Source organism: Cuculus canorus, chromosome 27, assembly GCF_017976375.1.
Source record: "Cuculus canorus isolate bCucCan1 chromosome 27, bCucCan1.pri, whole genome shotgun sequence".
Taxonomy (NCBI): domain Eukaryota; kingdom Metazoa; phylum Chordata; class Aves; order Cuculiformes; family Cuculidae; genus Cuculus; species Cuculus canorus.
Genome location: NC_071427.1, coordinates 3,028,028 through 3,054,852, shown reverse-complemented (window position 1 = coordinate 3,054,852; position 26,825 = coordinate 3,028,028). Strand labels below are relative to the sequence as shown.

The 26,825-nt window shown below is 56.3% G+C and overlaps 2 protein-coding genes across 3 annotated transcripts; one reads left to right on the top strand and one right to left on the bottom strand.

Moving 5' to 3' along the window:
- Positions 1-948: 948 nt before the first annotated feature.
- Positions 949-10,918, top strand: GRIN3B (glutamate ionotropic receptor NMDA type subunit 3B). The gene is made up of 9 exons (XM_054050365.1): positions 949-1,434; positions 3,228-3,826; positions 4,764-5,814; positions 6,234-6,379; positions 6,897-7,012; positions 7,791-7,942; positions 8,380-8,544; positions 9,487-9,554; positions 9,658-10,918. The coding sequence occupies exons 1-9, from the start codon at positions 1,021-1,023 to the stop codon at positions 9,971-9,973; spliced, it is 3,027 nt and encodes a 1,008-aa protein (XP_053906340.1). The 5' UTR covers positions 949-1,020; the 3' UTR covers positions 9,974-10,918.
- Positions 10,916-26,822, bottom strand: TMEM259 (transmembrane protein 259). 2 transcript variants are annotated; one of them, XM_054050366.1, is made up of 11 exons: positions 25,591-26,822; positions 22,587-22,853; positions 22,121-22,289; positions 19,950-20,060; positions 17,871-17,993; positions 17,422-17,522; positions 16,501-16,558; positions 15,794-15,877; positions 15,143-15,275; positions 14,344-14,443; positions 10,916-13,565 (listed from the first exon to the last, which is right to left on the bottom strand). In XM_054050366.1, the coding sequence occupies exons 1-11, from the start codon at positions 25,828-25,830 to the stop codon at positions 12,717-12,719; spliced, it is 2,235 nt and encodes a 744-aa protein (XP_053906341.1). In that variant the 5' UTR covers positions 25,831-26,822; the 3' UTR covers positions 10,916-12,716. The 2 variants fall into 2 exon arrangements, with proteins under 2 accessions (XP_053906341.1, XP_053906342.1); XM_054050367.1 differs by having other exon boundaries at positions 22,175-22,289.
- Between the last annotated feature and the right edge of the window lie 3 nt (positions 26,823-26,825).

The window sequence follows — 26,825 nt, the reverse complement described above, 5'->3', positions numbered from 1 at the left end:
GTGACGGAGCCGGGAGCGTGTCTGGACGGAGCCGGGGCGGTGTCAGGAGGCGGCGGGTGCGGGTCCGGGTGTTGGATTGGTGCGGGGAGCGGGTCCAGGAGGCGGCGGGTGCGGGTGCGGATCCGGTGCGGGGAGGGGACGGGACCGGTGCGGGGTTGGGGGCGGATCCGGTGCGGGGTTTGGGGTGCGGGGACGGATCCGGTGCGGAGTTTGGGGTGTGGAGGCTGATCCGATGCGGAGTTTGGGGTGCAGAGGCAGAGCTGGTGCGGGGTTTGGGCTGCGGGGGAGGATCCGTTGCGGATTTAGGGTGCGGGGTTTGGGGTGCGGGGTTTAGGGCGTGGGGTTTGGGGTGGGGGGGAACACCCGGTGCGGGGTTTGGGGTACAGAGGCGGATCCTGTGCGGGGTTTGGGGTGCAGAGGTGGATCCAGAGTAGGGTTTGGGGTGCAGAGAAGGATCCGGTGAGAGGTTTAGGGTACAGAGGCAGATCCTGTGCAGGATTTGGGGTGCAGAGGCGGATCTAGAACAGGTTTTGGGGTGCAGAGAAGGATCCGGAGCGGGATTTGGGGTACAGAGGTGGATCCAGAGCAGGGTTTGGGGTGCAGAGAAGGATCCGGTGCGAGATTTGGGGTATAGAGGCAGATCCTGTGCGGGGTTTGGGGTACAGAGGCGGATCCGGAGGGGGTTTGGGGTACAGAGGCGGATCCGGAGGGGGTTTGGGGTACAGAGGCAGATCCTGTGCGGGGTTTGGGGTGCAAAGGCGGATCCGGAGCCGGATTTGGGGTACAGAGGTGGATCCAGAGTAGGGTTTGGGGTGCAGAGAAGGATCCGGTGAGAGGTTTAGGGTACAGAGGCAGATCCTGTGCAGGATTTGGGGTGCAGAGGCAGATCCGGAGGGGGTTTGGGGTACAGAGGCGGATCCGGAGGGGGTTTCGGGGTGCAGAGGCGGATCCGGAGGGGGTTTGGGGCGCAGAGGCGGATCCGGAGCGGGTTTCGGGGTGCGGGTTCCGGGGTGCGGTGCGATGCCGTGGCTGCAGACGCTGTGTCTGCTGGCGGCGGCTCTGGGAGCTGCGGGGGGACACCCGCATCCCTGCCGCATCCCGCAGACCCTCCCCGGTCCCTCCGTTCGCCTCGGGGCTCTGCTGCCCCCCGGCCGCTCCCGGCTCCGAGCCGCTCTGACCGGGACGGGTCTCGGGGGACCGGGGTTACCCCAAAACCTCAGCCTGGAGGTGGCGGGGGGCGGCCCTGCGGCGCGGGACCCCGTTTCTCTGGCGCGGTGGCTGTGCGGGGCGCTGGCGGGGCGCGGGGCGGCGGCGGTGCTGGGGGTGCCCCGGTCCCGGCGGGAGCTGCTGCAGCTCCACTTCTTCGCCTCCGCCCTCCGCATCCCCTTCCTCAGCCTCCTGGACAGCCGCGGGCCCCTGCCCTGCCCGGCGCAGGTAAGACCGGCAGTGAACCCCAACACGCACCCCAGAACCTTTATCCGTGCTGAACCCGCATCCCCGAACCCGCACCCGAACGTACAGCCCTGCCCCGACCCGCACCCGCAGCCAAACCCGCACCTGCGCCCCAACCCGCCCCTCAACCCGAATCCGAGCCTGCACACACAGCCCAGCCCAAACTCACCCCCAGAACCTCGACCCGCACCCCAGAACCAGAACCCACCCCGAACCCGCTCCCGGGATGCTCCGGTGCGGCTGCAGAGACCGACGGGACACAGAGCTCCCTCCCTCCTTCCCTTCCTCCTTCTCTTCCTCCCTCCTTCTCTACCTCTCTCCTTCCCTCCCTCCCTCCCTCCCTTCTTCCTTCCCTCCTTCCCTCTCTCCTTCCCTCTCCCCTTCCCTCTCTCCTTCCCTCTCCCCTTCCCTCTCCCCTTCCCTCTTTCCTTCCCTCCCTCCTTTTCTCCCTCCCTCCCTCCCTCCCTCCCTCCCTCCCTCCCTCCCTCTTCCTTCTCCCCTCCCTCCCTCCTTCCCTCCCTCTCCCTCCCTCCCTCCCTCCCTCCTTCCTTCTCTCCTTTCCTCTCTCTTCCTTCTCCCCCTCCCTCCTTCTCTCCCACCCTCCTTCTCCCATTCCCACTCCACCCCCCCTGCTCGTTCCGCTCCAATCCCTGTTTTATCCCGGGGGTCCCTCTCCCGGCTGCATGCCTGCTCCAATCCAGGCCCCCCTCCCAGCTCCAATCCCGGCTCCATCCTGACTCGTATCCCAGCTTTATCCCAGCGTCTCCCCTCTGGGCTCCATCCTGGCTCCATCCTGACTCCCATCCCAATCACCTTCTGTCTCCAATCCCGGCTCTGTCCCAGCCCTCCATCCTCGCTGCATTCCGACTCCCCTCCAGCTCCCATCTCACCCCCATTCCCACCGTCATCCTGTCTCTATCCTGACCCCCATCCCGGATTAATCCCAGCCTCACCCTGGCTTTATCCCGGCCCCTATCGTAATTCCACCGCAGCCCCATTCCAGCCCCATCCTGGCTCAATTCCCACCTCCATACCAGCTCCATCCTGGCTGCATCCCAGATTCATCCAAGATCCAGTCTTGTCTCTCTCCGGGCCCCCTGCCTGGCTCTATCCCAGCTCCCACTTGGAGGCAGCTTCCCCGGCTCCCCTGGCAGCCCTTCCCAATCCCAGTCCAACCCTGGATCCCCCCAGTCCTTCCCAGTTGTCCTGGGAAGGGCATCTATTTGCCCCAGTGCCACCTTTCCCAGCCCAAACCCTGCCAAGCCGAGATCTCTCCCAGCTCCGTGTCCTTGGGGTGGATTTGTCCCTCTCCCTTCCCTCACCGGGTCCCACTTGGGGACGAACCCCTCTGCCCAGGTCCCATTTGGGGCGATGCTGGAGTGGAGGTGACCGGTGTCCCAGCACAGGGCAGGACCGCGGTCCCCGTGTCCCTCCAGCCTCTCCGAAGGTGCGCAGGCTGTGCCGTCTCCACACGTGCTCGTCTGCTGCCTGGCGAGCGGCGCGTCCTTGGAGCGTGCCGGCTGCACGGCGCTGGGGTGGGAACGCGTGGGGATGCACAACACGCTGCCAAGAAGAGTCACCCACCCAACTGGGGGATCCCATGGGAGGTCTCCTCCCTTGGCTCTCCCTCTGGGCATCCCTCCGGCTCGTGGGTGCAGCACCATCTCCTCGGGGTGGATGGGGTGGCTCTGGGCCGGGAGGGATCCTGCCTGCTGCTGCCCCCCGCGCTCTTCCCTCGGGGAAGGGTGGCAGCCACAACCCCCGTATGTTGGCAGAGCCCTTTCCACTTCCACATGGAGCTGCAGGGCTCGCTGGAGATGCTGGTGGACGTGCTGGTGAGCATCTTGCAGGCCAACAACTGGCAGGAGACCAGCGCGGTGCTCTGCCACCCCTGGGACATCTCCATCTTCCTTGACCTTTGGGCTCACCGCTCTCAGCTCTTCCTCCATGCCATCCTGGACCTCGGCTACCTGGACAAGCCTGGGGCTACCAGCTACCTCCAGCAGCACCGGGAGCGCTTCCAGGCTCTCTCCAGCCCCGTGCTGGTGCTCGGCTGTGGCTTGCGGCACGCTCGGCTCATCTTCCAGGCGGCCGAGGAGTCAGGGCTGCTGCTGCAGGATTTCCACTGGGTGCTGGGCTCCCCGCTCAGTGCCAGCGAGCTGCAGACCGACGGGCTGCCCCTGGGGCTGCTGGCCTTCGGGGAGGTCAACCGGCCACCGCTGGAGGTCTTCATCCAAGACGCGGTGCAACTGGTGTCCCACGCCGTCGCCAGTGCTGCCCGCGTCCACCCGGACTTGGCTCTCCTGCAGGCAATGGCGAACTGCAGCGATAGGCAGCGAGCGCGCGGCGAGACCTCGGGGGTTCTGCTTTCCCGGTAAGGAAGGGGTTGGGGGGGCTCCATCGTATCGGGGTGCACAACGGGGGGCTGTTCCCCAGCCTTGGGATGGGGCGAGGGCAGAGCTGGGGGAGCCCAGAGCGCAGCGTGGTCCCCGCTGTGTGCGGCCGCTGCCGTGGGGCTCAGCTCCGCTCCCGTTCCCGCTGCGTCCCCTGGACACGATTTGTGCCTGATGCACGGGGGGAGGACGGACACATGTCACTTCGCATCTCCTGAACGCTGCCCGAGTGGAGTTGCTCTATAAATATTAATAACACTTGGCCCTGCCAGCGTGGAGAGGGCAACAGGGCCGCATCCTGCTCCTCCTCCCTGCCTTTGTCTGTGCCAGAGCAAATGCTGCTCCTGGTCCTGAGCTCCATCCCTCGGTCCTGAGCTCCTCCTGGCTGTGGTCCAGGAGCCAGTGATGCCAGAGCTGTGACAGCCTCCTCCTCCTCCTTGCACCACCAGGTTCCTGACCAACACATCCATCCATGGCCAGGCAGCAGGGTTGCATCCTCCTCCTCCTCCTTGCACCACCAGCTTCTTGGCCAACACGTCCATCCATGGCCAGGCAGCAGGGTTGCATCCTCCTCCTCCTCCTTGCACCACCAGCTTCTTGGCCAACACGTCCATCCATGGCCAGGCAGCAGGGTTGTATCCTCCTCCTCCTCCTTGCACCACCAGGTTCTTGGCCAACACGTCCATCCATGGCCAGGCAGCAGGGTTGTATCCTCCTCCTCCTCCTTGCACCACCAGGTTCTTGGCCAACACGTCCATCCATGGCCAGGCAGCAGGGTTGCATCCTCCTCCTCCTCCCTGCCCTTGTCTGTGCCACTTCGCCCAGTCCCAAACTCTATCCCTCACTCCTCCCGGCCGTGGCCCTGGAACCACTGATGCTGGAGCTACGACACCCTCCTCATCCTCTTCCCACCACCAGGTTCTTGGCCAACACGTCCTTCCATGGCCGGACGGGACCTTTGCAGGTGAAGAACGGGATGGTGGTGAGGCCGGAGCAGCAGTTCCACATCTGGAGCCTGCAGCTGGACTCACGCGGAGACCCCACCTGGGTGACGGTGGGCACCTGGCAGCACGGCAAGCTGGAGCTGGAGGAAGGCGCCTGGCAGAGCCACCGCCAGCGCAAGAGCCCCAGCGACGGGGCCAGTGGGACCCGCATGAGGCTGCGGGTGGTGACGCTGGTGGAGCACCCCTTCGTCTTCACCAGGGAGGCGGACGAGGACGGGAGCTGCCCGGCCGGCCAGCTCTGCTTGGACCCCGGCACCAACGACTCCGCCGTGTTGGATGCTCTCTTTGAGGAATTGAGTGCCGAGAACGGCTCGGTGCCGCGGGCGTACAAGAAGTGCTGCTACGGGTACTGCATCGACCTTCTGGAGAAGCTGGCGGAGGATGTGCCCTTCGACTTTGAGCTCTACATCGTTGGAGATGGGAAATACGGAGCCTGGAAGAACGGGCGGTGGACGGGGCTGGTGGGAGACCTGCTCAGCGGCACGGCCCACATGGCCGTCACCTCTTTCAGCATCAACTCGGCACGGAGTAAAGTCATTGACTTCACCAGTCCCTTCTTTTCCACCAGCCTGGGAATTCTGGTGAGGACCAAGGACACGGCGTCGCCTATCGGGGCCTTCATGTGGCCCTTGCACTGGACTATGTGGGTGGGCATCTTCGTAGCCCTGCACATGACCGCGCTCTTCCTCACCCTGTATGAGTGGAAGAGCCCCTACGGCATGACACCCCACGGCCGCAATCGCATGAAGATCTTCTCCTACTCCTCAGCCCTCAACCTCTGCTATGCCATCCTCTTTGGGCGCACCGTGTCCAGTAAGACACCCAAGTGCTGCACTGGGCGCTTCCTCATGAACCTTTGGGCCATCTTCTGCCTCCTGGTGCTCTCCAGCTACACGGCCAACCTCGCGGCCGTCATGGTGGGGGACAAGACCTTCGAGGAGCTCTCGGGTATCCATGACCCAAAGGTAGGAGAGCATCTGCGCTGCTTCAGGTGGGGTGAGATGGGGCTGAAGTCCAGGGAAGGGGTGGTGTGTGGGGACATCTGTCCTTTCTGCTGCACCTTCCCTGCTGGGATGAACATGTAAGGTCTCTCCAGCCCTGGTTGTGCAGCACAACCCCTCCTGAAGATGTGAGGGGTCTTCCCACGCCCACCAGGGAGCTTTGTCTCCTCCAATCCCGGCCTCAGCTCCAGGGTGAGGGAGAAGTGGATTAATCCTGAGGCTGCTCTTGGTGATGGGGGCTCCTTACCAGCCACCCCACAAGAACTGCATCTCCACAGCTGCCCAGATCCCAGTGTCCAGGGCTTGGGGACATGTCCCCAGGGAGCCGGGGAGGCTGTTCCCACCTGGGCTGGAGGTACTGATGCTCTGGTACCTCCTTCCAGCTCCATCACCCCTCGCAGGGCTTCCGCTTCGGCACGGTGTGGGAGAGCAGCGCCGAGGAGTACATCAAGAAGAGCTTCCCTGAGATGCACGAGTACATGCGGCGCTACAACGTCCCCACCACCCCCGCCGGCGTCACCATGCTCAAGTGAGGGCCAGGAGGGGCATGGCAGGGTGTCTCCCCTCCTTTTACCTCTCCTAGGGCAGACGTGATCATGGAATCATAGAATCATTGAGGTTGGAAAAGATCTCTAAGCTCACTCAGTCCAATACCTCCATCCCTACTAAACCCGGTCTTGAGGTGCAACATCTACACATGCTTTGAACCCCTCCAGGGGTGGTGACTCCGCTGCCAGGGCTTCACCAAGCTTTCAGTGAAGGAATTTTCCCTAATATCCAGTCTAACCCTTCCCTGGTGGAACTTGAGGCTGTTTTCTTTCATCCTATCACCCATCCCTTGGGAGAAGAGCCCAACACTCACCTGTCTCCAACCTCCTTTCCAGGAGCTGCAGAGAGCGATGAGGTCTCCCCTCAGCTATCCGCACCCCCTCAGCCATTGCCCCACACCCCTTATCTTCATTGAGGGCTGTCAGGTTGGGGGGGGACACACCTCAAGGAAGGTGGGGAGCAGCTCCATCCCTGAGGGTCCCCCCGTGTTGGTGCAGGACGGAACCCCCCAAGCTCAACGCCTTCATCATGGACAAGTCGCTGCTGGACTACGAGGTCACCATCGACTCCGACTGCAAATTGCTGACTGTGGGCAAACCCTTCGCCATTGAAGGTTTGGGGGGGGGGTTGTGGCAGGTGGGGGGGTCTGTGTGTGTGCACAGTGTATGCACAGGCTGCAGGGGCTCTGTGTGTGTGTGCGTTAACATGCGTGTGCTGCTGCAGGAGCTCTGTGTGTGTGCACACACCTGTGCTGGCTGAGGGGACCCTGTGCGTGTGTGCACAGGCGTGCAAAGGCTGCAGAGATTCTGTGTGTGTTTGCATTCACATGCGTGAGTGCTCTGTGTGTGTGCACACGTGCACAGGCTGCAGGGGCTCTGTGTGTGTGTGCATTAACATGCGTGTGCTGCTGCAGGAGTTCTGTGTGTGTGCACACGCCTGTGCTGGATTAGGGGACCCTGTGTGTGCACACAGGCGTGCAAAGGCTGCAGAGATTCTGTGTGTGTTTGCATTCACATGCGTGAGTGCTCTGTGTGTGTGCACACGCCTGTGGTGGCTTAGGGAATTCTCTGTGTACACACGTGTGCACACAGGCTGCAGAGTGTGTGCGTATATGTGCACGTGCACACGTACGAGATGGATGGGGGGACTCTGTGTGTGTGCACACGCATGTGCACAGGCTGCAGGGGCTGTGTGTGAGCACACACACACACACATATGCTCTGCAGGGGCTGTGTGTGAGCACACACACACACACACACATGCTCTGTGTGCGCACACGCGCGTGTTCGCTGGCTGTGGCTGGGATGTGCCCATGCTCTGCCATGGCCATGCAGGGTCCCCGCTCCGCGTTCCCCACACCGGGGCGTTTGCTCTTTCTCCTTCTTCCCCAGGTTACGGCATTGGGCTCCCCCAGAACTCGCCGCTGACGTCCAACATCTCCGAGTTCATCAGCCGCTACAAATCGGCCGGATTCATGGACCTCCTGCACGACAAGTGGTACAAGATGGTGCCCTGTGGCAAGCGTGTCTTCGCCGTCACAGAGGTTTGGGTCTCAGGGGGAGCTCTGGGGTGCGTTATCCATCGGGGAGTGGGTCAGGAGCTGAGCTGTGCCCCGACTCCCCCAATCCGGCTGCCCCTGTAGGCTCAGAATCCGGCAAGCGGCCACCATCACCCACAGCACCAGCGCACGTGGCCCTGCTGGGGAGCACAGCCCCAAACAGCCCCGGCACAGGGGGGGTTATCCGCCAGCGAGCGGGTCAGGAGCTGAGCTGGGAGCTGCTCCCCCACATCTGCCTTCCCTCGCGGCTCAGAATTTGGCTGGTGGCCGCCCCTCTCTGTGGCCCACTCGGAGAGCAGAGCATCCCCCCCTGCCCTGGGAGCGGCCCCCAGCCCCACACAGGGGGGATTATCCACCAAGGAGCGGGGCAGGAGCTGCGCCCCAACGCCAACCTGGCCAACACCCCCTCGCTTTGCCCGCAGACCCTGCAGATGGGCATCTACCATTTCTCGGGGCTCTTCGTGCTGCTCTGCATCGGGCTCAGCGGGTCGCTGCTCACCTCGTTGGGCGAACACGTCTTCTACCGTCTCGTCCTGCCCCGCATTAAGCGCAAGAAGAAATTCAACTACTGGCTGCACACCAGCCAGGTGGGGACTGGTGGGAAGGGGCTCAACCGGAGCCCCAGAGACCTCTCTGCCACTGCCCCTTTGCTCTCGAACCACCTCTGCCCTCCTCCAGCCCCGCACCATCACCCCGATTAACCCCAGACCACCACCCCCTGGTTAACTCCCAGACCATCAACTCCCTCTTAGCCTCCGGACCATCATTTCCCAGCTAACCTCTAGACCACCCCACGTTGGTTAACTCCCCAGACTATCACTCTCTGGTTAACTCTTAGATCATCACCCCCTGGTTTAGCTCCCAGATTACCGTTCCCTCTTTAACCCCCCAGACCATCACTCTCTGGTTAACCTCTGGTTCACCAGTCCCAGTTAATCCCTAGATTATTATCCCCCAGATCATCACCCTCTAGTTAAACCCTGGACTGTCATCCCCTGGTTAACCCCCAGACCATCATCCCCTGGTTCACCACTCCCTAGTTAACCCCCAGATGACCATCCTCTGGTTAATAAGCCCCTGATTGTCATCCCCTCGTTAACTCTCAGACCATCATCCCCTGGATAACCCCCGGTTCACCACTCCCTAGTTAACCCCCAGACCACCATTCCCTGGTTAACCCTCAGACCACCACCTTCTGCTTAGCCTCCAGACCATCATCGCCTGATTAACTCCCACACTATGACAACGCTTAGACATCATCTCTCAGTTAACCCCCAGACCACCACCACCCCTTGGTTGATTCCCCAGATCATCACCCTCTGGTTCAATTCTGAACCATCATCTCCCAGTTAATCTCCAGACCATCACTCCATGGTTGATTCCTCAGATCATCACCCTCCGGTTCAATCCTGAACCATCATCTCCCAGTTAATCTCCAGACCATCACCCCTGGTTAACCCCTAGAACACCATTCCTTGGTTAACCCCCAGACCATCACCTCCATCTCACTCTCCCCTTGTGCCCCACAGAAGATCCACCGGGCTCTGAACACGGGCACGGAGGAGCAGAGGAGCCAGCGGCTGAGCCTGGAGCAGAGGTAACTGCCCTGCTCTCCTCCTCCCCATGGGCACCCACCATCCTGGGGGACACCGATGGACCTTCAAGCACCATCTCAACCCTTCTCCTCCTTCTCCAAAAAGATGTGACCTCCAGCCCAGGCAGGCGCCAATGGCAGAACAGCCCTGGAGTGTCCTGCGGAAGGAGGCACGACGGGTGCGCTTCCAGCTGGACAAAGCCGAGGAGCCCCCCTGGCATCCTGGGAATGGACAGGCACCGCAGCCTCCGGACAGGGCGGCCAGCGAGAGTGAGCTGCGGGAGCTGGAGGAGAAGATCCAGGAGATGAGGGACCAGTTGCGTGCAGCCCTGGTGAGGAAGAGCGAGTTGGTGGCCGTGCTGGGCACGGCGAAGAGCAACCGGGCACTGTCGGCACCGGAGGAACCCCGGGAGGAGAGGTGATGTGGGGTGGGGGGCTGGGATAGCCCCCAAAACACCCTGCAGGGAAGGTGGGTAGGGCAGAACGCACCCACTGCCCTTGCTCGGAGCAGGAAGAGGAGCAAGGGAAGGAAAAAGGCCCTTGGAGGGGGTGTCCTGCGGCTCACTCCCTTCCCCAAGTCCATCTCTCCCACAGCTCCCGTCCCACCAGCGATGGGGGCTTCGAAGTGCAGGGAGCAGCCTTGGATGGAGGGTTCAGTTTTGGGGAAGGGGAGAGGAGATGGGAGGAAAGAAGAGGTCCCTGCAGCCCCCAAAGTGCAGCCCAGCTGCCAGCAGAGCCTTCGGCAGCGCCGTGTTTTTAACCCATGTAAATAAAGATGATGGAGGAAAAATGAAGTCTGCTTTTTCTCTCATCCCAGCAAAGCATGGGGCCAGGGTAACCCTTCTCCTCCCTCCTCCGCAGGCCCAGCCCAGCCCCGCTGCAGGACAGCGGGCAGGAGGAGGGCAAGTAGCCCTGATGGGACAGCAGGAGAGACCAAAACTCCAACCTTCCCTCTGGGAGAGGCAGCCCCAGCACAGCAAAGCCAGGCTGAGCTCCACCTCAAACCAGAAATAGAGCCTCACTGGAGCAGATGGTGAGCTGGATGGCACCAGGGTGGCCAGTTTCCCAGCTCACACAGAGTGCAGAGAGGCTGCAGGCTCAGCACGCTCCCCTCGCCTCTGCCAGGGAAGGGGGTTCAATAACTGTGGGCATCCAGGGTGACAGCACAGCCAGAGAACTTCCCAACCCATATCTCCACCTGCACAGAGGCTGCTGAGCTCCATCTCCACTCCGAGCCATGCTGGGAAGGATGACGGCACTCTGGAGTACTTCGTGTGCTGCACTCGCACCACAAGGATGCTCCTTGCACCTCAACTTCCAGCAGGAGCTCAGCACAACTGCTCCCAGGACGCCACAGGCGCTGTTAGATACCGTATTTATTATTATATACAAACACATTTTGTACATTAATTAAATAGAATGAACTCTACTCTTCATTCATCAAATCATTTGGTTTGTTTCCCTCCCCTTTCCTCTTAGAAGCCCACGATCATTCCTTGCTCTCTGGCACATCCACGCTGGAAGCAGGGAGCCAGTCTCCATCCAGGCCCCTTCCTGGGAAGGCTGGTGGCAGGAAGATCGGCTCTGCTGGTCCGAGCAGGCTTCTGTGTTCCCCAGAGCAACACCCAGGGCTTGAGAGACAAAATGAAGACCAAAAAGAGGGGGGCATCTAGATGGGAAATGCAGAAAAAGAAGCGGGGGGGCTCCAAGCCCCCAGAGTGCCAACAGGAAACCCTTTCCTGGTGGAAGACAAGGAAACGCACACAAGAGCCCTCCAAGGGAGATGGACTCCACGGATGCTCCTCGGCTATGGAGAGATGAGGATGAACTCAGGGACCCTTCTACAGTGACCTACAAAGAGCAGAGGCCCCTGGTGCCACCTCCCAGCGCTGCCCTGGCCATGTCACTCCCCAGGCTCCTCTCAGCCCTATAGATACACCATACTCCTGCGTCGCTCCGCTTTTCCTACCATTTGTATCCTTGTGTGGGTCCAGCCGGAGCCCGTCCTGGGCCCCCCAGCTCAGCCAGCCGCATTGCAGAGGGGTCAGGCACTGCCAGCTCCATCTCCGCTGCCAGGGAAAGGAGGGAAAATGAGCTGAAGTGTCTTGGCTTTAGTGTTTTGGTTCTTTGCTAAATCATCTCGCACACCAGTCAGTTCAGTCAGCAAAAAGCCGATCTCTGCTCTGAGATGGGGCTGATCTGAAACACAAACGTGTCCCGCGGAAAGGACAAGGCACTGAAAAGCAAACTACACCACCCGCTCTGGAAGCAGAGACATCCCTAGACACTCACATGCACAACAGCTCCCAGCAGGCAACGCCTGGGATCGTTTCCTTCTGCTGGGAGCTCCCACTTCAAGCTGGCCACATACACCTAAGAGAGGCCAAACTCCCCAAGCCCTCCCAGAGGCCACCAGCACTTCTCCAGGGAATCGATCCCGCTGCGGCCAAGCCCAGCCAAAAGCATCTCTGCCGGGATGGAAGCTCAAACCTGAGCATAGCAGCTTCTACCCCCAAACCCACTGACCAAGACGGAAGGACAGAAAAAAATGGGGCTGAAATGCAATTTTTGCTTTGGTTACCGCCCAGCTTTGCCCTGGCATGGGCAGATCTAGCGTCTGAGGAAACGTTTATGCTTCTTTTCCCTCCAGGAGAAGGAACATTCACCAGGTTTCTCCTCTGCCTTCCGTGGCTCTCCCAAGAAGGTCTGAAGACGCTCTCTCCATCCACACGCGGCTGCTGTTCTCACCAGAATGCGGCAACACACCCAGGCGTGGGCTGTCACAAACCCGGTCACACTCGTGAGCAGCACTCAGACCGCAAATACACCCGCACGGGGCAAAGCTGGAGCAATCAGGGGCACAAAAGCTGCAGCACGGAGCCAAGTGCAGGGCTCCAGTGGGCAGTCTGCTCGCCTGCAGCCATGCACGAGGCGACGGAGCTGCGCAGGCCGTGGGAGGAAACACCTCATCCCTCCCTCAGCCTCTCAGACATAAGCACACACGCGCTTCTCCCAGGGAAGTTCACTGCAGCACCTTTTCTCTGTCCCAGCTGCTCTGCCTCCGCTAAGAGGAATTCATGGGTTAAGGATGATGGTGAAGTGAGAAATAGTAACAAACAAAATCCAAATGCCTTCTTGGCAGTCCAGAATCACAGCAAGAAGGACTCACAACAGGTTCCTCGAGTCTGGCTCTGAGCACAGTCTAGAGCTTGGTGTGCTATCCGCTGGCACTGCGCACAGGCCGCTTTCCCCCCGGTCCCCAGGAGCCTGGCCCAACGGTCTGTCAGGATCAGCGTCCTCCCTAGAGGCCAGAGGGGTTTCTGCCACGCTGCTGTGCGCAACGCAGTTCTTGCCACCAGGTTCTGCTCGGCTGTGGGGGCCCTCGACAGCCTCAGTCTGCTCAGGGAGGGAAAGGCTGGGGATAGAGGCCTCCTCCTCCCACAGTGGGACAGGGGGTACGGCCGGGGCCGCCTCTGCGGCAGGGGAAACATCCGCTGCAGCCATCACCGATGTCGAAGTGACTTCTATGGTGATGGAGCCCATCGCCGTCTCTGGGTGGTCGCTGCTGACTCTGATGCGGGCAACCAAACCAGAGGCGGCAGCAGCATCCTGAGGGTTCCCGTTGGCCATGGTTTCGTGCACCACGTTTGGCTCCAGCAGAGTGGTGCTCAGGTCAGAGAGAAACGAGGCTTCGGTAACGATGGCGGCTGTCTCGGCCACCCAGTTCAGATCGCTGCCGACCGAAGCTGCTGTGGCGGCGGCGATGACGCTGGAGGCCTCGCTGGGAGTCAGGGCAGCGGGGCTGTTGCCCTCTCCAGAGGGCCCAGCGGCCAGCGGGGGCCGGCGGCTCCCCACATCGACAGCAGCGGCTGTAGTGTTGTTGTTGAGGTTGTCCTGGAGTGTCGTCTGTGTCCCCTGGCCCACCTGCTGATTCTGCAGCAGCATCTCCTGGATCCTGATCTGCTGGAGAATGGCTGGCAGCTCGTAGTGGTGGAAGAAGTAAATCATTGAATGCTAGGGAAGACAAAGGGAAAGGAGTCACTCCCTGGATCCTAGATACACCTTGGGAAAACTACTCCTTCCTTCTACTGTAAAGTCAGTGACTGCAGAATTCAGCTGCTCCGACTGCCAAGAGGCTATCTGAAATTTTGGAAGGATTTATTCCTTCTACTACAATCCCTGCAAGCTGCTTTGATGGTTTCTCTCCGAGGACAGGCAATGGAGTAAAACCACTTTAGCCTGGAGAAGCGGGCCAGGCCAACAGCCAGAGACACACAAAAGGTTTGCTTGAAGCAGGATATCGGAGACATCAATTTGGAGCTGGTCTCACCAGCACCTTCCCCGCACAGACCTGACCCTCCCCTCAGCCTCCACACAGGACATCCTGAGAGGGATTTCTTCCAGAAAGACAGGATAGAAATCTTTCCCTAACACCTTCCAAAACTCGCCAGCGAACAGCCTCTTGTCAGCCACGTGGCTGGATTTGAGCCAGCAAACAACCAAAAAGTCCTGCTGTTCAATCACCTCCTTCTGCTGTTCCATCTCCAAACCAGGGACAGTTTGGAGTTATTGGACAGATGGACAGTTAGACAGTTATTTGGATACAAATAACTCAGCTCGACAAGAAGTCTGATAAAGCCCAAAATGCAGATGATTTTCTTTCACTTTGCTCCCACTGGCTTTGCGGTTAACACCAACCATGCGACAATTTAACCAGCCCGACCCTCTGAGTGAGAAGACTGGGACCAACTCCACAGCCTGGCTCCAGTGTCCGAGCGCTGATGTCACTCACCTGGATAAAGAGCCAGGAGGTGACAAGCGCCAGGCTGCTGTACTGCCCGTTGAATCGATAATGGTAAGCGTAGAAGGCAAAGTGGTACAGATAGAAGAACCTGGACAGAAAGGCAATAAATATCAGGATATGCCAACGGATAGGACAAACACAAGTTCCTTTCTACTCCTGACTCCGCTCTGAGCTGGGGTGTTTTGTGCAGGCTGGTGCAGCCTCCGATTAACTGCTAATTAAAACTGTCTCACTCTGAACAGGTCTTCAGCAGGGCAAAACAAAGGGCTAAGGTGATTCTTGAGACCCAGAGTGGAAGGGATTGCACTCTAGACCCTAGGACATAGAACATCTTAAGTTGGAAAGGACCTGCAGGTCTGCAGGAGATGAACAGAAGCTCCCAATGATGGAAGCCTTCCTGCCTGTGAGGGCTGGAAAGGACCTGAAGCAGCCAAGTAGTCTTCTCCCCCCAGAAAACAGGACACGCTGTGAGAACCATGGAACGGTTTGGGTTGGAAGGGACATTCCCAAATGGCAAACTCCAAATCCCTGCCCACAAGCAGGGACACCTCCCACTGGATCAGGTGCTCCAAGCCCCATCCAACCTGGCCTTGAACCCCTCCAGGGATGGGGCAGCCACCACTGCTCTGGGCAACCTGTTCCAGGGCCTCCCCACCCTCACAGGAAAACATTTCTCCCTAAGATCTCACCCCAATCTCCCATCTTTCATCTGGAAACCGTTCTCCTCGTCCTGTCCCTGGACTCCCTTGATGTGCAACAGGGGAATGAGGTCCCAACCAGCTCTCACCTGAGCCAATGCCTCTTGCTCGTATTGGTGTGACAACAGATGGCATCGTACTGGTCCGCCAGCCACACGATAAGGATGATGTAGAAGGCAGTGGTGGTGTCATTGAAGAACTCAGACATTATGGCCTCCATACCTTTGGGACAGAGGGTGTGAGGCATCAGCACACTGCAGGCAGACACAGCTCAGGGCAGGTGAAGGAATCCTCTGCCTTTTCCAAGCTGGGGCTGTATGACTGCACAGCGCAGAGCACGTCAGGATAGATCAGCTCTGTTTAGAGCAGCAGCTGAGGGCAAACGTGTTCCACTGCTGACTGCAGTCATTGCACAGGCCAGGGGATCAGCTGCCTCCAGACAGTGAACATTTCAGGCTTTTTTGTTGTTGTTTTTTAAATTCAAATGGTGCTATTGCAATGTGATTTACAGAAAGTGAGAGTCTGAAATAACTGAAGTGACTGACACAGCTCCAGTTTATGTGATTTCCAAATGAATTGCTTTTCCAGGGGACTGAGAAGGACAATGCAGCTCACTGTGCTGTCAAATTCCAGAGCCTTCCACCTTGTGATGAGCGGGCACATGAACCATCTGCTATGGTCAGGTCATTAGATTTCCTACAGATCTCAAAGGGACACAAGAAGGGAGCTCACGTCCTTACCTACGAGTGCCAGAATGACAGTGAGGAGGGGAGCTGCAGGGAAAGCAATTGTCATGTTCATTTCCAGCATCTGTAACAGGTCAACTGCAAAAGGAAAACAAGCTGTAATACAAAGTGATGTGGGGGCAAGGAACCCTCCCACCCCATGTCCTATTCAGTGCACTGCAGCATGCAGTGAAGGACAGTGTTCCCAACACTCACAGAATCATGGAATGGTTTGGGTTGGAAGGGACCTCAACGCCCATCCAGTTCCACCCCCTACGGTGGGGAGGGACACCTCCCACTCGATCAGGAGCTCCAAGCCCCATCCAACCTGGCCTGGAACCCCTCCAGGGATGGGGCAGCCACCACTGCTCTGGGCAACCTGTTCCAGGGCCTCCCCACCCTCACAGCAAAACATTTCTTCCCAAGATCTCACCCCAAACTCCCCTCTTTCAGCCTAAAACTGTTCCCCCTCATCCTGTCTCTGCATCCCTTGATAAAGAACACCTCCCCAGCTCTCCTATAGGCTTCTGGAAGGAACTGCACTGTCCCTGACGCTCAGCAAGAGACAGAACAGCTCTTGCAAGCTGTGACCAGGGTAGAGGGGGATTTATTTATAGGCATGACCCTTCTCAACAATGACATTCGAGAGCGCCTACACGATGCACTGTACTGTAGCAGGCACAGTGTCCAGGACCCCCTAAATCCCTTAGAAAAATCCTTACCAATGAAGACAAAGATCTGATGGTGCGAATAGCGCAACAGCATCGAAACGGACAGAGTCTGGAACAGAACAGAAGCCAGCGTTAGAGCCGCACAGGCAAGTCTGGACTTGTAATGCTGCCCAGTGCGCTGCGCATATCCCATGTTCATTAGTTTGAGCTATGCAAACCCATTTCCCAAAGAGTAATTAGGACTTCACAAACAGCAATTAATCTTTGTATTCCTGCAGTGAAATAGGCAGTAAGTAATTTGTTTGTAAAGAGACCAAATTTTAATGTTTGGGCAGGGATCAAACCAAACAGCAGCAGCAGAACGGGAGCAAAAGCTTCTTCCCACCCCACATCTCTTCTCCTTCCAGCAGCTCCTAATGCCTCTCTGTCACCCAGCTCTCATTTTCTCCTCTCGCTGGCCACAACATCATTGTACTGGGAGCTGCATCAGCAGACAGAGAGCCACAAAGGGAGGCTGTCACCCAGGACTATGAGCACAGGCTTAGTTTCCACTTGCGATCCTGTCTGATACCTCCCTGTAATCACCTCCTCTCACACGATCTCAGGAAACTCTGTTCTGTCTTGATCACTCCCAGCAAATTAGCGAGACCTATTCTAAGTCTCAGGGGACAAACTTCTGCACCTCATGCCTCGGCAGCCCAAATGTTTGGACTATGCTTAGCGGTTCTCAAACATGAGTCTTCCTTTTGACAACAAAACCATTCCTTCATTCTACTTTAGCTTCTCTGTTCGTGTCACTGTTAGGACTTTAGGAATGCACACTAAAACAACCCAGCCCAAACAAGCAGAACCTCATACTCTATCTGCTGAGTTTTACAAGTAGACGAGAGCTCAGGCCTGTGCTGTTACATTAACCCATGCTGACCAGCTCAGGGCTCAGGTTCAGGCAATGCCCAGCTCCTGTCGACTTACAAAGATGACCATGATGACAAAGGCCGCCAGATAGGAAGTCCTGGCCATCCACATGCTGACAAAGCGATAGTGCTCCCCAGACACCACGTTGCGAAGGAAACCTGAAGAAAAACCAAACACAAACACACAAGCTTATCCCACAAACTAAGAACCAACTTCTAGTGCCTTCTAAAGGAACAGGATTTAAAGCAAATCAATGGCAACACCTCCTTGTGGCAGCATTCTTATTGTTATGCAGTGCAATAAGGCAGCAGGAAATCATGTTTGCATGAATTTCTCCCCTTCTGCTCGTTTCATTTTGTCCTTGACAATAACATCTCTACATAACACTGGGAACAGCTCCCTGCATTAGAGATTAATCAACACTCAGAAGATGGTATTCATGCATCCATACAGAAAGACATCAACCACTCTGTGCAGCTGTTGAAAGCTATTTCTCCAAGCCTTACCTTTGTTTTCTTCATTTTCAGCTAAAGCTTTGACACTTGACATCAGGATGTCATCATAACCCAGGAACTCGTCCAGCAAGAGGCGGCTAAACCTGTCCCCAAAGCACTGATCCCTGGTAGGATCTAAAAAGAAGACAAACCCAGCCATTTAGATCATTCATACCCTAAGTCACAAGGGCAGCAATGCAGGCACAGCAACTTCTCATCGAACCATGGAACGGTTCAGGTTGGAAGGGATCTTAAAACCCATTCAGTTCCATGCCCTGCCATGGGCAAGGACACCTCCAAGTCCCATCCAACCTGGCCTTGAACACCTCCAGGGATGGGGCAGCCATGACTTCTCTGAGCAGCCTGGGCCAGGGCCTCCCTAACCTCGCATGAAAACATTTCTTCCTAAGATCTCATCTCAATCTCCCCTCTTCCAGCTCCAAAACCTATCCGTGCACTCCCTGATCCAGAGCCCCTCTCCAGCTTTCCTGGAGCCCCTTTCAGGAAGCTGCTCTAAGGTCTCCCTGCAGCCTTCTCTTCTCCAGGCTGAACAACCCCAACTCTCTCAGCATGTCCTCACATGGGAGGTGCTCCAGCCCTTGGATCATCTCCGTGGCCTTCTCTGGACTCTCTCCAACAGCTCCATGTCCTGAGGACTCCAGAACTGAATGCAGGACTCCTGGTGGAGCAGAGGGGCAGAATCCCCTCCCTTGGTCTCCTGGCCCCGACACTTTGGATGCAGCACAGGACACAGTTGGTTTCTGGGCTGTGAGCGCACATTGCCATCTCATATTGAGCTTGTTAACCACCCACACCCCCAGGTCCCACCCACCCACTCTTCAGGGCTGCTCCCAATCCATCCTCCGCCCAGCCTGGATTTGTGCTTGGGATCGCTCTGGCCCAGGTGCAATCACACCAAAAGACACATCTCTCAGCAGCACTGCGTCTGCACACAAGCCTTTGGCAGGGATGATGTCACACCCTAACAAACCTCGCCACGTTGTCAAAGCGCTAACATCCCGCAGCCCTTAGGAATTACATCACAGCTGTCACACTCTCTTGGCACAGGCATAAAGGGAATTTACCTTCTAAGCTTGGACTGCCTCTTTAGGCTCACCCCAACTAATGGCCCAAAGAAACAAGTTCTGGTAAGAGTCAGAGGGCCAGGATGAGACATTTTAACCACCAGCTGGCCCCAGCACGACACGGCTGGGCCACCATCCCCATCTGCCTCCCCACAGCTCTGGGCACTAACGAAGGCAGTTTGGTTCCAAGTCACAATGCTGGTACCACATTCTACTGTACGAACACTGCTCAGCTTGTAAAACTAACCCGAACCTGAGCAGAACAGGAAGCATGAACAGAGGTAATAGTTCAGTAAATTACTAGGTTTTATAAAGGAATTTGTCCAGCTGAACTGGAAAACCCAGGCCAGTAAAGAGATATTAAATGTGGAAACTGCCCATGACTGATATGGGATCATTGCTTAACGCTCCAGCCTAGCTGTATGTCAGTTTAATTAGGAGTAAGGAATAGAATCTTAGCTAATTGCTGCACTAACAGTGCACTATAGATCAATTAAGTTCATAGGTACGAGAAGGTTTGAGACTATACTCCTGATCTGGACAGGTTTTAACGGAGAGGAGAAGGTTGTTCCAGGCAAACAGCCTGCCTGTGCTAACAGGGACACAGGTGTACACTGGGACAGCGCCCCGCAGATCTGCTCAGCATCGTCCCTGACACAGACACAACTGCTCTTGTCCCTGGGCTCTAACACTGTGCTGCTGCTGCTCCACATGGAGCTTGGAACTTCCATTACCACCAGGCTCTTCCTTCCTCGGCGAGAAAACTGTGCTGGACAGAATGTTAAGGCTCACTGAAACGGGTTCCACCATTTCAAACCGCTCCTCCCAGAGAGGTGTGACCTACTAAAGCAATAAAGACTCCATAAAGCAGCTCCCCTACATGGAAAATGAGCGCCATCAACTGTTATAAATAGTTTCCACAAGATGAAAGAGAAATCGGTGCGTAGGTATCTCTGCAGAGCGCCACCCCACCCCTGCACCAGCGCGGGCTGGCTCCTTTACTCACCCAAAGTCACCACCATGACGGGGATGCTGAGGCGCTGCCGAGTGCTCTGGGACAGGCGTAAAAATCCATACTCCAGCGAGTACTCCACAATGTACTCCTCCTGCGGCCACACTGCAAGACAGGGTGGGAAGGAAGACTCAACAGCAGGGTTTGCAAACGGTTACCAAAAAGAAATAGCACCGCTGGGTTCCCTCCCTCCACGTTTCTGGAAAAGAGAAGCAGTTGCAAACACAGGCTCCAGGCTTCCTTCAACAAGTCAATTCCTTGCAATTCCAGCCCATTCCCCTGACTCTAGTCCTTAACAGGAAACTCCTGGGAAAGCCTCAGGGCAGTGGTTCCAAGCTCTGCATCATCCAGAGTGTGCCCACATCCCTGCCCAGTGCACCCTGCACACTGAGTATTGCTCTGTTTAATTCCTGCTTTTTATGCTGTTTAGGGAAGGACAGGAAAACACACTTTACATTTGCTCAACACCAAGTAAATGCTCCACAGGACAAGAGCACAGCACTTCTCAGGAGAGAGAGCTCATTGCCACAATTACAGATTTCAAACTGAAGGCAGGAACAACCACAGCTTTCCAAAAACACTCTAGTGCCTGAGGTTTCCTTGATTTTTCACGTATTTATTTTCTTTCTAAATAGATGCTTTTTGCTCCATCAGCTCTGAAAGGACAAAACTTCCTGCTTAAGTCAGAACCAAGCAGTTTAACCCCTGATCTTTCAAACCATCACAGCGAATCCAGTCACAGTGAGGGCAGGTGGCTGCCAGGCACTTCAGTACCTCAGCAACACAGTTAAAAGGCAACAGTGACTTAAAAGAAATGTACTTGCCTCCTCTGACTTACAGCAACCCATCACTGACAGAAACACCCATTGCCCTGCCTCTGATCCCACTTGTTGGGCAGCAAACACAGCTGGTGTGTTTGCTTTAGCTTTTGTTTCCAGTATAAAAGTTTTAAGCTCAAACGGAAACAAAATATTTATCAACAAAAGAATTACTTCCTTTGTAGCATAAAATATTTTCCCATGGTAAAATATTCTGTCTAAACATCAAATCTGATGTACATAAAGCACAAGAAATCTGGAAAAAAACCCAATAAAACCAGGTATTTGGGACCCAGTTGAAAAGATGAATTTTTGAGCTATGTAGGGAAGCAGCAGAATTCTCTCTCCCACCATACTGTGGGATCATTCCCCACCAGGCGTTCAGCCCATTAGCACACACTGTGCTGTGCAACGAGACTCCTACAGAACTCAGGCAGCTACTGATGAAGGTACAACACCAAAAATATCTACTGCTTTCTTGTCTTATGCAGCTTAATGATCTTAAATTCGGGACTAACAAGTCCTCGATCAGCACTGAGCAAAACCACTGCAATGCCAAGGGAGCATCACCACTGCAGTGTCCGGTCTCACAATCCTCCGCACCCAGTACTTCTGAAGAGCAAACAATTCCAGTCTTTCCAAGGATAAAATTTTAGGTGAAAAAGATCAATCAAATAAGAATTCAATTGCCATGTTTCTAGTTTAACATCAATATTTTTTTGACAGATTTTCTCCCTTAACCACTCGAAATGGAAGCTTTCTAACACTGGATTTCCATTTTCAATAATAGAGAGCCACTAAATCTCCCTCTAGAGTTTACGAGGCATTAGCAGCTTAAGTCGTGCTGGAACAAGAGGAGGGATAAAGCAGGATCACATCCTGAACAACACAGAGCAGCAATGCTGCATTTTAGGATTAATTAGCTATTCCAAGTACCGGTGTTGACTCTGGGACCCAAAACCCAGCCCAAATCCCGTTAATATGAAGAAGAATGTGCACCACCAGTGGGATCCCTGATCTCAAGAGGATGGCAAACTGCTCGGAAAAGGCAAGTTCACGTTCAACTGAGAGATCTGGTCCCGAGCACTGCAGAACCGCAGTGCCAGACCATCAGGCTTCAGTGAATTTTATATCCCAGGTGACCCTCACCTCCCAGCCTCCCTCCAGCCGAAGGAAAGGTATTGGTGTGGATCTGTTAGTACTGACAGGATTAACCGCAGCTGAATGCATCAGGGAAGAGATTGAAGGTTACGAGGCGCATGCCTGGAGAAGCGAGAGGCAAGAAGACATGCAGGAAAGACGTGCAGGGAAAGAGGGAGCACAGATAGCAGCGGAAGGTGTCTTTACCTGCTCTGGCTAGCATCTCAAACTCGGACACAGTCTCCCTCAGAGGCTGCATACCTTTAGTGGCCGCTTCACTAAATGAGAACTCCTGGCTCTCGTTGCGGGTCAGCGCCTCGGTGCTGCTCACCCGGGACGGCTTGAGGAACACCTTGGGCTCGATATCCAGCTCAAACTGTTGGAAAACCATGGCAGGGAAAGGCACGTTAGCAGTCACTTCATCTCTCATTTCCCATGCTCCCTCTGTACTCACAGCAACACCAAAAAGGACAGAAAAGGCCACTTTCTCAGGCTTTAATTTCTATCTTAAACCATAAGAGGTCAACGTGGAGATTCAGGAAGGACTATACTGCTCCCAGGTGACCACCGGACCACAGAAGGACAGGATAGGACCACACTAACCAACCAGTTCTTCCCAAACCAACAACCAGGCTCTCATCCCCTTCTAGGTAAACAAGGAATACATCCTTACCTTGATAGAGCTGTTTTCAAACATATCCACAGTCATTTCTTCCTCTTCCTCCTCCTCTTCCTCAGCCATGGGTTCAACTACCATTCCTGGGAACTTCTCAACGCCACAGAATTGCAGGAAGATGGGGGCTCGGCTTGAGTTGCGCTGTATCTCCACCCGCAAGATGCCATCGCGGGGCCATTTGTCTCGCACGTGCTCCAAGCAGTTAATGGGTGAGCGGGAAAAGGCAATGTGAATGTAGGCCAGGATGAAGAGCACAAAGAGAGCCTACACACAGCGAGAAAGAAAGCAGAGACCATCAGCCCAAGTAATACCCGTGGCTTTCAACCATTCCCTCCACAGCATAAGCGCTTCCTCTTCAAGCCCAGAGCAGACTGCCTAACTTTATAAAGGCAGAATAAAGCAAACCTCAACAAAATACAACCCAAACCCAAAGCAGAACCACCAGCTCCACATTCGGATCCGCCACTCGCTGCTGCAAGATGTGAACTCTGGTCTCGCAGAGCATCACCACTCCCTTACCTTGGCCTGATCCAAGGAACTGCTATAAAGCCACAGTAGAACAAAGTAAACTAATAAAATTCATTTCCAGTAGTGACGATAATAAATCACAGAATGGTGGAATGGGTTGGGTAGAAAGGGACCTCAAAGCACATCCAGTTCCACTCCCTGCCATGGGCAGGGACACCTCCCACTGGATCAGGGGCTCCAAGCCCCATCCAACCTGGCCTGGAACACTTTCAGGGATGGGGCAGCCACCACTGCTCTGGGCAACCTGTTCCAGGGCCTCCCCACCCTCACAGGAAAACATTTCTTCCTAAGATCTGATCTCAATCTTCCCTCTTTCAGCTCCAAACCGTTCCCCCTCATCCTATCCCTGCACTCCCTGATCAAGAACCCCTCCCTAGCTTCCCTGGAGCTCCTTTCTCTACTGGAAGCTGCTCCAAGTTCTCTCTGGGTCAGCACAATGCTACCAAATGCTGTCCAAAGTCCACAGAAGAAGACTCCAAGCAATGCTGGTACAGTGTGCGGTACAGCTGAGCTTCATACACCCACCTTCCAACTGAGTTAAGATGCTCATTCCTAATTAAATGCGCCGTCCTTGCTAGATATTGTTCTTGACCTATTTGCTACGAATAAACAGGCTGGTAAACATCCTGCAGAGGCTGCACAGAGAGATGCTAGGGAAGGTAAAGCAGTACCACCTCCCTCATTGCAGGAGGAGCCGTGAGCATTTCCACGGGGCTGCTGGAACAGTAGCGTCCTGGATCATGGTCTCTGACTTCACCTTCTACCAGTACACAGAACAAGCCAGGCTGGAGTCTGGCTGACTCCCAGGCCCGTGGATACTCGTATTTCCTTGGAAGGGCTTTGATATAAAACACACAGCAGCAAGAACTGCTGCTTGCCAGATCACTCGCTCTGCCTGACAGCCTTGCTGTTAGCACCACCCCTGTGACAGCCTCCCAGTCTGCCTGAATCCAGTTATACAACGGGGAAGAAGAAAGGGAGCAATGTTAAAACGCTCAACACTTCTCAGGAGGGGAGAAAATGCATCCGTACAGTATAAGACGAGTTGTCCCAAATGCTGTCTTGTTTTAAGTGGCTGAATTTTAGAAATATGGAGTAGAAGCGCACTGTTGTCACAGAATCATAGAATAGTTTGGGTTGGAAGGGACCTTAAAGATCATCTACTTCCAATGCCCCCGCCATGGGCAGGGACATCCCACTGGCTCAGGCTGCCCAAGGCCCATCCAACCTGGCCTTGAACACCTCCAGGGATGGGGCAGCCACAACTTCCCTGGGAAACCTGATCCAGGGCCTTCCCACTCTCATGGTGAAGAAATGCTTCCTTATGTCTAGTCTAAATCCACCCCTTTCCAGTTTATACCCACTCCCCCTCATCCTATCACTACAAGCCTTTGTGAACAGTCCCTTCCCAGCAGGTATGATGCTCTAAAGTCTCCAGGCTGAACAACCCCAACTCTCTCAGCCTGTCCTTGTATGGAAGGTGCTCCAGCCTTCTGATCATCTTTGTAGCCTCCTCTGGACCCATTCCAACAGTTCCATCTCTTTCTTATGTTAAGGAACCCAGAACTGGACACAATACTCCAGCTGAGGTCTCCCAAGAGAGGAATAGAGAGGCAGAATCCTCTCCCTCCCCTGCTGGCCACACTTTTTTTGGTGCAGCCCAGGACACAGTTGGTTTCTGGGCTGTGAGCGCACGTTGCCAGCTCATGTTAAGCTTCTCATCCCCCAGCACCCCCAAGTCCTTCTCTGCAGGGCTGCTCTCAATAACATCACCTGGCAAGCTCCTCTCTCTCCTTCCCCTTACTCTAATTTCCCATACGGGTGCTGGTGAAAGTGCCAGCATGTACCCTGCAAGCCACAGTGCAAGATTTAACCTGTGGGCAGTTCGTTCTGTGGATGCTGACAAGCCCCTCTGGTGTCCACCCCTGCACCCACACCAACCAGAAAGCAGGGGGGTTATACCCTGGGAGGTAGGTACGATATGTGCAGGCACAGCTGAAGGTGCTGCTGCTAAAAAGAAACAAGGCTAAAACAAGGTTGTGCATTTAGATGAGATCTTAGGAAGAAATGTTTTCCTGTGAGGGTGGGGAGGCCCTGACACAGGTTGCCCAGAGAAGTCACAGCTGTCCCATCTTTCAGCTTCAAACCTTTCCCCCTTGTCCTCTCCCTGCACTCCCTGATCAAGAGCCCCTTCCGAGCTTTCCTGGAGCCCCTTTCAGCACTGGATGATACTCTAAGGTCTCCCCAGAGCCTTCTATTCTCCAGGGTGAACTCAACTCTCTCAGCCTGGCCTCTCATGTTCTGATGGAACTCTGAAGAGAGGCACAGTAGAGCACAGTGCACAGCTTGATGCAGGTGGCCCAAACACAGGCTGTGACCTCCAGTAGAATCAAGCTTTTATGTGGCTCTAAGGAAATGTATGCCTTAGCAAGAGGAATATCCACTCCTTGGCCCCTGTAAAGCTGTCCCTCACCTTGAGGAGGACGAAGAACTCAAAGACACGGCGGAAGGAGGGTGGGAAGAGGCGAGCGTAGGTCACTGCCATCTTGAAGAAGAGTGCATGGAAGAGGCGGTCACGCACATTGATCAAAGGGTTTTGGTTGAGGTTGGGGTTGCGGCCTCCGCGGTTGTTGCCCCCGGCAGCCCCACCGGCCCCGTTATTGTTGTTGTTGGCCGGGTGGTGGTTGTTGGCGTTGGGCTGGTTCTCTGACATTCTGACAGCTGCGAGCAGGAGATGAAGGGTGCTGACCTGGCCTGGAGGAGCCGTTCCTTATGCTGTGTGGGGCAGACTCGGGGTGAGGCAGGGGTCCCGGGGCCAAGTGTTGGTAGTAGGAGGGTGGGGGCTGCTAAGTGCAGGCGCTGCCCCGGTTCTGCTCCCCTCAGTGTTGCTCAGGCCCAGCGAAGTGAGGCAGTGGGCCCAGGGATGCTCAGTGCAGGCACTGCTCTCCTCAGGGCTGGCTCCTGAGTGCAGGACTAGTCAGGCTCAGCAGGTCGAGGCAGAGATCCTGGGTCTTAGCGCTGCCTCTCTGTGGCTGGGACAAAGCCAAGCACCAGGGTTGCTCAGTGCAGGTGCTGCCCAGGTCCTGCTCGCCTCAAGGTGGGTGAGGCCTGACAGGGCCCAGGCGAGGCCTCAGGGCTCAGTGATGCCTCTGTGAGCTCAGGACAAAGCCCAGTACCGGGACTGCTCAGCGCGGGCGCTGTCCTGGTCCCACTCGCCTCAGGGCAGGGTCGGTCAGATCTGGTGGGGTGAGGCTGGAGTCCCGGGGCTCAGCACTTCCTGCTGGCACCTGGAGCGAAGTCCTGTGGTGGGGGCTGCTCGTTGCAGGCGCTACCCCGGAGCCGCTATCCTCTGGGCAGGTCTCTGTGGAGCCGAGATGAAGCCCAACAAAAGGACTGCTCGTTGCAGGCGCTGACCCGGTGCCGCTCTCCTCAGGGCCGGTGTCTGTGTGCCCGGGACGAGGCGCCGCAGTCGCTCTGCCCAGGCCCAGCGCGTCGAGACGGGAGTCCTGGCGCTCAGCGCTGCCCTCGAGTTCCCGAAGCGGCGGTTCCCGAGTGGTCCCAGCGCGGTGGCGGCTCCCAGGCCGTCACCGCGGCCATGGAGACTGCGAGGAGCGAGGCGGAGGGCGCGGCGCGGTCCCAGCCCCTCAGCGCGACACCGCCATCTTCCTGCGCCGGCAACGACCGGGGAGGCGCGCTGCGCATGCCCCG

What these genes read in the sequence shown, in the direction of transcription:
- GRIN3B (XM_054050365.1), top strand. Translation starts at nt 1,021, where the DNA reads ATGCCGTGGCTGCAGACGCTGTGTCTGCTGGCGGCGGCTCTGGGAGCT. An exon ending in CCCTGCCCTGCCCGGCGCAG is followed by an intron (nt 1,435 to 3,227) that starts GTAAGACCGGCA and finishes GTATGTTGGCAG; the next exon opens with AGCCCTTTCCACTTCCACAT. An exon ending in CAAACCCTTCGCCATTGAAG is followed by an intron (nt 7,013 to 7,790) that starts GTTTGGGGGGGG and finishes CTTCTTCCCCAG; the next exon opens with GTTACGGCATTGGGCTCCCC.
- TMEM259 (XM_054050366.1), bottom strand. Translation starts at nt 25,830, where the DNA reads ATGTCAGAGAACCAGCCCAACGCCAACAACCACCACCCGGCCAACAAC. An exon ending in TGTCATTCTGGCACTCGTAG is followed by an intron (nt 15,276 to 15,793) that starts GTAAGGACGTGA and finishes TCTGTCCCAAAG; the next exon opens with GTATGGAGGCCATAATGTCT. An exon ending in AGCAAGAGGCATTGGCTCAG is followed by an intron (nt 14,444 to 15,142) that starts GTGAGAGCTGGT and finishes CTTTCTGTCCAG; the next exon opens with GTTCTTCTATCTGTACCACT.